The sequence below is a fragment of the Schistocerca gregaria genome, chromosome 7, assembly GCF_023897955.1.
Source record: "Schistocerca gregaria isolate iqSchGreg1 chromosome 7, iqSchGreg1.2, whole genome shotgun sequence".
In the NCBI taxonomy this organism is placed as follows: Eukaryota; Metazoa; Arthropoda; class Insecta; order Orthoptera; family Acrididae; genus Schistocerca; species Schistocerca gregaria.
Genome location: NC_064926.1, coordinates 28,762,599 through 28,774,790, shown reverse-complemented (window position 1 = coordinate 28,774,790; position 12,192 = coordinate 28,762,599). Strand labels below are relative to the sequence as shown.

Below are 12,192 nucleotides of genomic sequence, written 5' to 3'. Positions count from 1 at the left end.
GCTTCAAAGAGGCTTGCATTGCTTTTTCTATTTAATGACCACAAAATGACAATCCCTTGTAGTTCAAAATGAGTATTTAACAGTAACCTGCATAAAATTCTGGTTCCCACAACCATTCATATTTTTCAAATCAATGACTCACAAGCCATGTCTTGGGATAAAAGAAGAAATGATAGTCCCATGAACAACATTTGAATTATAAGGTGAATGAATGCATGAAAGTGATCCTCGTCTGACCACAGATGGAAATTTAAAACTGATTTTCATATTCATCATGAGCCACTGTTTGCACTCATTAATATTTATTTCTTGGATCACGGTAAGTACCTTCACAAGTAATGATAAAAAAAATACATTTGATAAATATAAAATTGCTACTGCAACATTCTTGAATGTGTTTTTATTAAACTAATGTCAGTGCTACAACTTGTACAACAAAGCTGCATGGAATTGTTGGCATATTCTTCAAGAATAACTGAATTATGTAAAATAGCTTACCTTTTCTTCACCCTTAATTTCAACACTTATATGTAAGCGAATCGCACCAGACACAGCAGACTTGTCAGTGCGCTTCTCGAGGTTGTACCACACATCCATTTCTCCAGAAAGTGTTCGGACCTGTTATGTTAAAGAAAATGCATTTACATTAAATAAATCAAGTTCAGATTTAACTGTAATATGCAAGATTGTGGGAAACATTTTGTGATTTAATAAAGGTTCTTCTTCATGATTTGTCAAAGGCATCTGACTGTGCAAATCACAACACCTTAGAAGTAAATTAGAGTACTTTGGTGTAACAGTAAATGCTCCAAAATGGTTCAAATTACTTTTCTTTGATACGAAAAAGTCCAATATTCACCTATCAGGCATCATCTAACTAGAACCAAATTTATCAGTTATTCCACAAGGTTCCATCTTACAATCCTTATTTTATTTTGTATATCTCAGCAACCTTTCACCAGTATCATTACCAAATGTAAAATTTATTTAGGTTGCAGATTATACAAATATTGCGATAATAGCAAATAAAAGAAATTTTGGGAAAGACCATTTAATGAAATTTTTGTGGACATTAAAAATGTTGTGACAAAAATTTGAAAAACAAAACTTGTTTGTCATAATGTAAATAAAATAGAAAGAAACTTCCACATGGGAAAAATATATTAAAAACAAAGATTCCAAGACTTACCAAGTGGGAAAGTGCCAGCAGACAGGCACATGAACAAAACACACAAACACACACACAGAATTACTAGCTTTCGCAACTGATGGTTGCTTCTTCAGGAAGGAGAGGGAAAGACGAAAGGATGTGGGTTTTAAGGGAGAGGGTAAGGAGTCATTCCAATCCCGGGAGCGGAAAGACTTCCCTTAGGGGAAGAAAAGGACAGGTGTACACTCGCACACACACACATATCCATCCACACATACACAGACACAAGCAGACATATTTAAAGGCAAAGAGTAAGGGCAGAGATGTCAGTCGAGGCGGAAGTACAGAGGCAAAGAAGTTGTTGAAAGACAGGTGAGGTATGAGTGGCGGCAACTTGAAATTAGCGGAGGTTGAGGCCTGGCGGATATCGAGAGGAGAGGATATACTGAAGGGCGAGCTCCCATCTCCGGAGTTTGGATAGGTTGGTGTTGGTGGGAAGTATCCAGATAACTCGGACGGTGTAACACTGTGCCAAGACGTGCTGGCCGTGCATCAAGGCATGTTGAGCCACAGGGTGATCCTCATTACCAACAAACACTGTCTGCCTGTGTCCATTCATGCAAATGGACAGTTTGTTGCTGGTCATTCCCACATAGAAAGCGTCACAGTGCAGGCAGGTCAGTTGGTAAATCACGTGGGTGCTTTCACACGTGGCTCTCCCTTTGATCGTGCACACCTTCCGGGTTACAGGACTGGAGTAGGTGGTGCATAGGACAGGTTTTACACCGGGGGCGGTTGCAGGGGTAGGAGCCAGAGGGTAGGGAAGGTGGTTTGGGGATTTCATAGGGATGAACCAAGAGGTTACGAAGGTTAGGTGGACGGCGGAAAGACACTCTTGGTGGAGTGGGGAGGATTTCATGAAGGATGGATCTCATTTCAGGGCAGGATTTTAGGAAGTCGTATCCCTGCTGGAGAGCCACATTCAAGGTCTGATCCAGTCCCGGGAAGTATTCTGTCACAAGTGGGGCACTTTTGGGGTTCTTCTGTGAGAGGTTCTGGGTTTGAGGGGATGAGGAAGTGGCTCTGGTTATCTGCTTCTGTACCAGGTTGGGAGGGTAGTTGCGGGATGCGAAAGCTGTTTTCAGGTTGTTGGTGTAATGGTCGAGGGATTCAGGACTGGAGCAGATTCGTTTGCCACGAAGGCCTAGGCTGTAGGGAAGGGACTGTTTGATATGGAATGGGTGGCAGCTGTCATAATGGAGGTACTGTTGCTTGTTGGTGGGTTTGATGTGGACGGATGTGTGCAGATGGCCATTGGACAGATGGAGGTCAACGTCTAGGAAAGTGGCATGGGATTTGGAGTAGGACCAGGTGAATCTGATGGAACCAAAGGAGTTGAGGTTGGAGAGGAAATTCTGGAGTTGTTCTTCACTGTGAGTCCAGATTATGAAGATGTCATCAATAAATCTGTACCAAACTTTGGGTTGGCAGGCTTGGGTAACCAAGAAGGCTTCCTCTAAGCGACCCATAAATAGGTTGGCATACGAGGGGGCCATCCTGGTGCCCATGGCTGTTCCCTTTAATTGTTGGTATGTCTGGCCTTCAAAAGTGAAGAAGTTGTGGGTCAGGATGAAGCTGGCTAAGGTGACGAGGAAAGAGGTTTTAGGTAGGGTGGCAGGTGATCGGCGTGAAAGGAAGTGCTCCATTGCAGTGAGGCCCTGGACGTGCGGGATATTCGTGTATAGGGAAGTGGCATCAATGGTTACAAGGATGGTTTCCGGGGGTAACAGACTGGGTACGGATTCCAGGCGTTCGAGAAAGTGGTTGGTGTCTTTGATGAAGGATGGGAGACTGCATGTAATGGGTTGAAGGTGTTGATCTACACAGGCAGAGATACGTTCTGTGGGGGCTTGGTAACCAGCTACAATGGGGCGGCCAGGATGTTTGGGTTTGTGAATTTTAGGAAGTCGGTAGAAGGTTGGAGTGCGAGATGTCGGTGGGGTGAGGAGTTTGATGGAGTCAGGTGAAAGGTTTTGTAGGGAGCCTAAGGTTCTGAGGATTCCTTGAAGCTCTGCCTGGACATCAGGAATGGGATTACCTTGGCAAACTTTGTATGTAGAGTTGTCTGAAAGCTGACGCAGTCCCTCAGCCACATACTCCCGACGATCAAGTACCACGTTCGTGGAACCCTTGTCAGCCGGAAGAATGATGATGGATCGGTCAGCTTTCAGATCACGGATAGCCTGGGCTTTGGCTGTGGTGATGTTGGGAGTGGGATTAAGGTTTTTCAAGAAAGATTGAGAGGCAAGGCTGGAAGTGAGAAATTTCTGGAAGGTTTGGAGAGGGTGATTTTGAGGAAGAGGAGGTGGGTCTCGCTGTGATGGAGGACGGAACTGTTGCAGGCAGGGTTCAATTTGGATAGTGTCTTGGGGAGTTGGATCATTAGGAGTGGGATCAGGATTGTTTTTCTTCGTGTCAAAGTGATATTTCCAGCAGAGACTACGAGTGTAGGACAGTAAATCTTTGACAAGGGCAGTTTAGTTGAACCTGGGAGTGGGGCTGAAGGTGAGGCCTTTGGATAGGACAGAGGTTTTGGATTGGGAGAGGGGTTTGGAGGAAAGGTTAACTACTGAATTGGGGTGTTGTGGTTCCAGATTGTGTTGACTAGAATTTTGAGGTGTTGGGGGGAGTGGAGCTGGAAGTGGGAGATTGAGTAGATGGGATAGACTGGGTCTGTGTGCAATGAGAGGAGGTTGAGGTTTGTTGGAAAGGTTGTGGAGGGTGAGTGAGTTGCCTTTCCGGAGGTGGGAAACCAGGAGATTGGATAGTTTTTTGAGGTGGAGGGTGGCATGTTGTTCTAGTTTGCGGTTGGCCTGTAGGAGGATGCTATGTACAGCCGGTGTGGATGTGGGAGAGGAAAGATTGAGGACTTTGATTTCATTGGCCGCGTCGATGTATAGGTGAAGGATTAGGCGGGTGAGGGCTATGGATTGTGCTGTTTGGAACTGGTATAAGGACTGATGGAAAGAAGGATTGCAGCCAGAGATGGGAACTTTAAGTGTGAGGCCTTTGGGAGTAATGCCAAATGTCAGACAAGCCTGAGTAAATAAAATATGGGAGCGTAATCTGGCTAGGCTGAAGGCATGTTTGCGGAGGGAATGTAAATAAAATTTAATGGGGTCGTTGTAGGGATGTTGTGAGGTTGACATGGTATTAATAGGTGGAAAGGGTAATATGAGGTTAAAGTGAAAGTAAATAGAGATTTATATAGGGAGAGATAAAGGTGTGAAAAAAGTCGAAAAAGTGTTGGTTTGAGATGAGCTATGTTGATCATGTGCTGAACTTAGGTTGGTGAACAACAATGGGTGCAAAGGTTGGGTAGTTATGTTGTCTCCAGGTCACGTTAAAGGGTGGGGAAAATCAAGAAAATTACGAAAAAAAAAAAAAAATTCGAAAAGAGTTTCGAAAAAATAATTTGCGAAAAAATAAAATTCGAAAAAAATTTTCGAATAAAATCTCGAAGAATATGTGTGTAAATGTATTCAAAGGACTGGTTATGTACTGGCAGGTTATGGTAATGAGGCTAACAATTGTTTGATGAAGAAATAATAACGTGTAAACCTGTGGGAAGCTGCTAAACAATAATCGGTTATGTGGGAAAAACGGGAATGGAAATAAAACGAACGTTGTTGGAAAAAACTGAGATGGTTGTGTAATAGGTGAAAGGAACTGAAGCTGTGAAATAGTATTCATGAGTTTACACGAAATGTTTGTAAACTGGGAACAATGGATTTTATAGCAGCGGTTATGTTGAAAGCGTTGAAAATTTTTAGGTTATGGTTTGGAAGTAAATTACGTATTATTGAGTACAATTAGGCAGGATAAAATGTATGGTAGATTACGGAAAAATGGAAGATGAATACAAAGTGAAACTTCTTGTACAAACGAAAAGAGAAAGTAAGAAGATAGAGAAGATTTCTAAATGCAACAGAGACAATAACAGACGTAATTGTTGGGTTCAAATTAATGATGATGTAAATAAAATAGAAAGAAACTTCCACATGGGAAAAATATATTAAAAACAAAGATTCCAAGACTTACCAAGCGGGAAAGCGCCGGCAGACAGGCACATGAACAAAACACACAAACACACACACAGAATTACTAGCTTTCGCAACCGATGGTTGCTTCTTCAGGAAGGAGAGGGAAAGACGAAAGGATGTGGGTTTTAAGGGAGAGGGTAAGGAGTCATTCCCATCCCAGCTCTACAAGGGTTCCACGACCGTGGTACTTGATCGTCGGGAGTATGTGGCTGAGAGACTGCGTCAGCTTTCAGACAACTCTACATACAAAGTTTGCCAAGGTAATCCCATTCCTGATGTCCAGGCGGAGCTTCAGGGAATCCTCAGAACCTTAGGCCCCCTACAAAACCTTTCACCTGACTCCATCAAACTCCTCACCCCACCGACACCTCGCACTCCAACCTTCTACCGACTTCCTAAAATTCACAAACCCAAACATCCTGGCCGCCCCATTGTAGCTGGTTACCAAGCCCCCACAGAACGTATCTCTGCCTGTGTAGATCAACACCTTCAATCCATTACATGCAGTCTCCCATCCTTCATCAAAGACACCAACCACTTTCTCGAACGCCTGGAATCCGTATCCAGTCTGTTACCCCCGGAAACCATCCTTGTAACCATTGTTGCCACTTCCCTATACACGAATATCCCGCACGTCCAGGGCCTCACTGCAATGGAGCACTTCCTTTCACGCCGATCACCTGCCACCCTACCTAAAACCTCTTTCCTCGTCACCTTAGCCAGCTTCATCCTGACCCACAACTTCTTCACTTTTGAAGGCCAGACATACCAACAATTAAAGGGAACAGCCATGGGCACCAGGATGGCCCCCTCGTATGCCAACCTATTTATGGGTCGCTTAGAGGAAGCCTTCTTGGTTACCCAAGCCTGCCAACCCAAAGTTTGGTACAGATTTATTGATGACATCTTCATAATCTGGACTCACAGTGAAGAACAGCTCCAGAATTTCCTCTCCAACCTCAACTCCTTTGGTTCCATCAGATTCACCTGGTCCTACTCCAAATCCCATGCCACTTTCCTAGACGTTGACCTCCATCTGTCCAATGGCCATCTGCACACATCCGTCCACATCAAACCCACCAACAAGCAACAGTACCTCCATTATGACAGCTGCCTCGCATCCCGCAACTACCCTCCCAACCTGGTACAGAAGCAGATAACCAGAGCCACTTCCTCATCCCCTCAAACCCAGAACCTCTCACAGAAGAACCCCAAAAGTGCCCCACTTGTGACAGAATACTTCCCGGGACTGGATCAGACCTTGAATGTGGCTCTCCAGCAGGGATACGACTTCCTAAAATCCTGCCCTGAAATGAGATCCATCCTTCATGAAATCCTCCCCACTCCACCAAGAGTGTCTTTCCGCCGTCCACCTAACCTTCGTAACCTCTTGGTTCATCCCTATGAAATCCCCAAACCACCTTCCCTACCCTCTGGCTCCTACCCCTGCAACCGCCCCCGGTGTAAAACCTGTCCTATGCACCCTCCCACCACCACCTACTCCAGTCCTGTAACCCGGAAGGTGTACACGATCAAAGGGAGAGCCACGTGTGAAAGCACCCACGTGATTTACCAACTGACCTGCCTGCACTGTGACGCTTTCTATGAGGGAATGACCAGCAACAAACTGTCCATTCGCATGAATGGACACAGGCAGACAGTGTTTGTTGGTAATGAGGATCACCCTGTGGCTCAACATGCCTTGATGCACGGCCAGCACGTCTTGGCACAGTGTTACACCGTCCGAGTTATCTGGATACTTCCCACCAACACCAACCTATCCGAACTCCGGAGATGGGAGCTCGCCCTTCAGTATATCCTCTCCTCTCGATATCCGCCAGGCCTCAACCTCTGCTAATTTCAAGTTGCCGCCGCTCATACCTCACCTGTCTTTCAACAACTTCTTTGCCTCTGTACTTCCGCCTCGACTGACATATCTGCCCTTACTCTTTGCCTTTAAATATGTCTGCTTGTGTCTGTGTATGTGTGGATGGATATGTGTGTGTGTGCGAGTGTACACCTGTCCTTTTCTTCCCCTAAGGGAAGTCTTTCCGCTCCCAGGATTGGAATGACTCCTTACCCTCTCCCTTAAAACCCACATCCTTTCGTCTGTCCCTCTCCTTCCTGAAGAAGCAACCATCAGTTGCGAAAGCTAGTAATTCTGTGTGTGTGTTTGTGTGTTTTGTTCATGTGCCTGTCTGCCGGCACTTTCCCACTTGGTAAGTCTTGGAATCTTTGTTTTTAATAAACTTGTTTGTCAGACAAATATTGTGATAATTCTTGAGCTGCATGAAGTAAAATCATCGTAACTTCTGAACAGTTTGCGTTAGGATGTTGAAACTGTGTGGCTGGTCGCGAGGCATGATGGGAACTAGTACACATGTACATGGATTGGTTTAGAGATGAACCCCACTTTCCTTTGGATGGGTTTGTTAATAAGTAAAGTTTGTGCAATTGAGGGACTGAGAATCCACATTTTGTGATCAAGAAGTCTGTTCATCCTCAACTCGTGACTGTGTGGTGTGCAATGTCCAGTCGTGGAATAATCAGTGCAATATTGCTTGATGGCATGGTGACTACTGAATGTTAGATGAAGGTTTTGGATGATGATTTCATTCCCATTATCAGAGTGACCTTTGTTTCAACAGGATATGGTTCATGCAAGACAGAGCTCAACCCCATTGAAGAAGGAGAGGGTTTGACATCCTGGCATACACAAAGGCATGGGCCTCATTGGCCACCATATTCTCTGGATCTCAACACATGCAATTTCTTTTTGTGGGACTATATTACAGACAAGGTGGCCAGCAGTAACCACAAAAGCATAACTGAGCTGAAAATAGCCATTTAGCAGGTCATCGATAGCACTGACATTCCAGATCTTCAGTGGGCCATGCGGAATTTTGCTACTCATCTGCACCACATCAATGCCAATGATGGAGGGCATATTGAACAAGTCATAACCTAAATCCGAAAATCTGTAGTGTCATTTACAAGTTGGATAAAGTGTGTGCATGCCATAGTTTGTAATTCATTTACCTTTTTCTATATAGTTCAATAATTGTCACACTGTAGATGCTATAATAATAAAAGAATCAGCATACTTCACTTACATTCATTTCAGAATGTCTTATGGAATTATTTTTTGGAGCCACTCATCATGCCAAAGTAAGGTTTTCAGAGTCCAAAAACATGTAATATGAATTATTTGTTGTGTCAACTCAAGAATGTCCTGGGGAAGCCAGTACAGAAGCTACTACTTTCCAATATGTTTCTTTCTCAATGAAATTTTTCATAAATAATTATTCAAACCATCATGTCAGTTCACAGAGTTAATACTAGAAATTCGAATAGTCTATGTAAATGTTTAAAGTCTCTGAGTTTGCTCCAGAAGTGTGTCCATCATTCAGAAATGCATAGTTCCAATAACTTCTTCACTACCATAAAATGTTTAGCTAGTAATAAAGTTCAATTTAAGAGGAGCCAAAAGGTTTGTTTTGGTGGGTAAGTTCTTCGCCTGCGATGTGTGTATATTAATAATAATACCAAACAATGTATTATATAAAAACTGACTTTTACACATCTTCAGCGGTGTGCTGTGGCTAATGTAAATAAGCACTGTAAACAGATTTTTCTGTTTGATGATGTGTATGTAACTGTAATAGCCAAAGAATTATCTGCTGTACCTCAGTGTATTATATAAATTAACATGTTTTATGACAAATTTGTTGTTACCTTTTTTAATTAATATATTTTTCCAATTTTTTTTTTTAAATTTAGTCCACATTCATGAGTACCATTTCACATAGGATCTTTTTAAGTACATTAGTATATAATATTTATTGTAAATCTGTATTATGTTTTCTGTTTTTATGATCTGTTGTACATCCTTGATAATCTCCATGGAACGAAAAGGACTTCTAGTACATCTAATCTAATATTGTCTTAATTATCCAAAACAAATTATGAATATGGGGAGCAAAATCATCTAGTTTGCTTTAACATGTGAGGTCATCATTACCATCACAATACTCACCAATTTCAGTAGACAAATAAAATACACATACTGCAAATAATAATACAAAATACTGTATTGTATAGTGCTGTGTTACATATTTTCATATGACTTTTAAATCATCTGAATTTGCCAGGTTAAACAACAGCTGATTTTCACACTGAGTACAATGCTTTTTTCGTGAGAAACTCTTTTGGAGAATAATCACACATGCCCTGAGTGAAACATAGCAACATTTGTGAAGGGTTATTAATATTTTAACTTCTGTTCTATTAGAGCTCTGACCTACAAATCTTGTTAGATTGCAGTTACATGGTATGAGATTTGTTGTCCATAAAAACAAAGCCTGTAGACAAGTTTGAAACAGCTCTCTACATTCTTCTGTGCAAGCCTCTTTCTCTCTGCATAACTACTGCCACCTACATGCACTGGAATCAGTTTACTATAGCCAAGCCTTGGTCTATTTCTATAATATTTACCCTACACACTTCTCTTCATTACCAAATTGACTATACCTTGATGCTCCAGGATGTCTCCTGTCAACAAAACTCCTCTTACTATTAAATTTTACCTTAAATTGCAATTATCCTTGTGTCGCCCTAACTGCTGTCTGCTTCACGTCTGCTGTGCAGCGAGCTACCTTAATTTAAGTATTAGCAGTATTTTTCTTACTTGTCACTTCTTCTTCCATGTGTTTTTGCTTTTAGGAAGCTTTAATTGTTGAGTGCTATTAATAGTTTTCCATAGATTTCATGTTTGTTTTGAATACAGTCAGAGAGAGTCCCTTTAGTCAGCCATAGTGCTAGTGCCAGTAGTGCTAGTATTTGTTTTCAATACAGTCCAGAGACAGGTAGTGCTATTTTCATTGTTTTCTACAAGAAGTGGTTAGCAATCACAGTTTAATCAATAATCAGCCACCTTTAGTGAATTAGCAATCTAGTTAAAAGTTGATTAAGTCCGAGCAGGCACACGGGGGGAGAGGTTTATTAGTTATTGGGAGCTCCAACGTTAGGCGGGTGATGGAGCCCTTTAGGGAAATAGCGGAAAGGTCAGGGAAGAAGGCCAGTGTTCACTCTGTCTGCTGGCTGGGGGGTCTCATCCGAGATGTGGAGGAGTCCCTACCGGTGGCAATACAAGGCACTGGGTGCACCCGACTGCAAATGTCGGCACCAATGACTCCTGCCATCTGGGTTCAGAGGATATCCTCAGTTCGTACAGGCAGTTGGCAGAATTGGTGAAGGCGGAAAGCCTCGCTCGCGGGGTGGAATCAGAGCTAACTATTTGTAGTATCGTTCCCAGAACCGATCGCGGTCCTCTGGTTTGAAGCCGAGTGGAAGGCTTAAACCAGAGGCTCAGACGATTCTGCAGAGAGCTGGGGTGCAAATTTCTCGATCTCCGCTATCGGGTGGAGAAATGTAGGGTCCCCCTGAATAGGTCAGGCATGCACTACACGCCGGAAGCAGCTACAAGGGTAGCGGAGTACGTGTGGAGTGCACATGGGGTTTTTTTAGGTTAGAGAACTCCCTCCCTAGGCCCGGCAAGACGCCTCCTGAGACGCGGCAAGGTAGGGTTAGGCAAAATGCAACAGGGAATAACAATATTAATGTGCTAATAGTAAACTGCAGGAGCATCTATAGAAAGGTTCCAGAACTGCTCTCATTAATAAACGGTCACAACGCCCATGTAGTATTAGGGACACAAGTTGGCTGAAAACAGACTTAAACAGTAATGAAATCCTTAACTCAGATTGGAATGTATACCGCAGAGACAGGCTGGACAGTGAAGGGGGAGGTGTGTTTATAGCGATAAGAAGTGCAATAGTATCGAAGGAAATTCACGGAGATCCAAAATGTGAAATGATTTGGGTGAAGGTCAAGGCTAAAGCAGGCTCAGACATGGTAATTGAATGTCTCTATAGGCCCCCAGGCTCAGCAGCTGTTGTGGCTCAGCACCTGAAAAATAATTTGAAAAATATTTCGAGTAGATTTCGCCACCATATTATAGTTCTGGGTGGAGATTTTAATTTGCCGGATATAGACTGGGAGACTCAAGCATTCATAACGGGTGGCAGGGAAAAAGAATCCAGTGAAATTTTTTTAAAGTGCTTTATCTGAAAACTACCTTGAGCAGTTAAAGAGAGAACTGACTCGTGGCGATAACATATTAGACCTTCTGGTGACAAACAGACCCGAATTATTTGAATCAGGTAATGCAGAACAGGGAATCAGCGATCATAAAGCGGTTACTGCATTGATGATTTCAGCCTTAAATAGAAATATTAAAAAAGGTAGGAAGATTTTTCTGTTTAGCAAAAGTGACAAAAAGCAGATTTCAGAGTACTTGATAGCTCAACACAAAAGTTTTGTCTCAAGTACAGATAGTGTTGAGGATCAGTGGACAAAGTTCAAAACCATCGTACAATATGCGTTAGATGAGTATGTGCCAAGCAAGTTCGTAAGAGATGGAAAAGAATCACCGTGGTGCAACAACCGAGTTAGAAAACTGCTGCGGAAGCAAAGGGAACTTCACAGCAAACATAAACATAGCCAAAGCCTTGCAGACAAACAAAAATTACGTGAAGCGAAATGTAGTGTGAGGAGGGCTATGCGAGAGGTGTTCAATGAATTCGAAAGTAAAGTTCTATGTACTGACTTGGCAGAAAATCCTAAGAAATTTTGGTCCTATGTCAAAGCGGTAGGTGGATCAAAACAAAATGTCCAGACACTCTGTGACCAAAATGGTACTGAAACAGAGGATGACTGACTAAAGGCCGAAATACTAAATGTCTTCTTCCAAAGCTGTTTCACAGAGGAAGACTGCACTGTAGTTCCTTCTCTAGATTGTCACACAGATGACAAAATGGTAGATATCAAAATAGACAACAGAGGGATAGAGAAACAATTAAAATCGCTCAAAAGAGGAAA

At 42.7% G+C, this 12,192-nt stretch overlaps 1 protein-coding gene across 1 annotated transcript in view; it reads right to left on the bottom strand.

Annotated features, from left to right (window-relative positions):
- Positions 1–12,192, bottom strand: part of LOC126281764 (protein unc-13 homolog C-like) — a 1,053,980-nt gene that overhangs the window by 238,874 nt on the left and 802,914 nt on the right. The window contains exon 16 of the mRNA XM_049980962.1: positions 499–618. Coding sequence (XP_049836919.1) covers positions 499–618 — 120 coding nt within the window. The remainder of the gene's footprint in view (positions 1–498; positions 619–12,192) is intronic.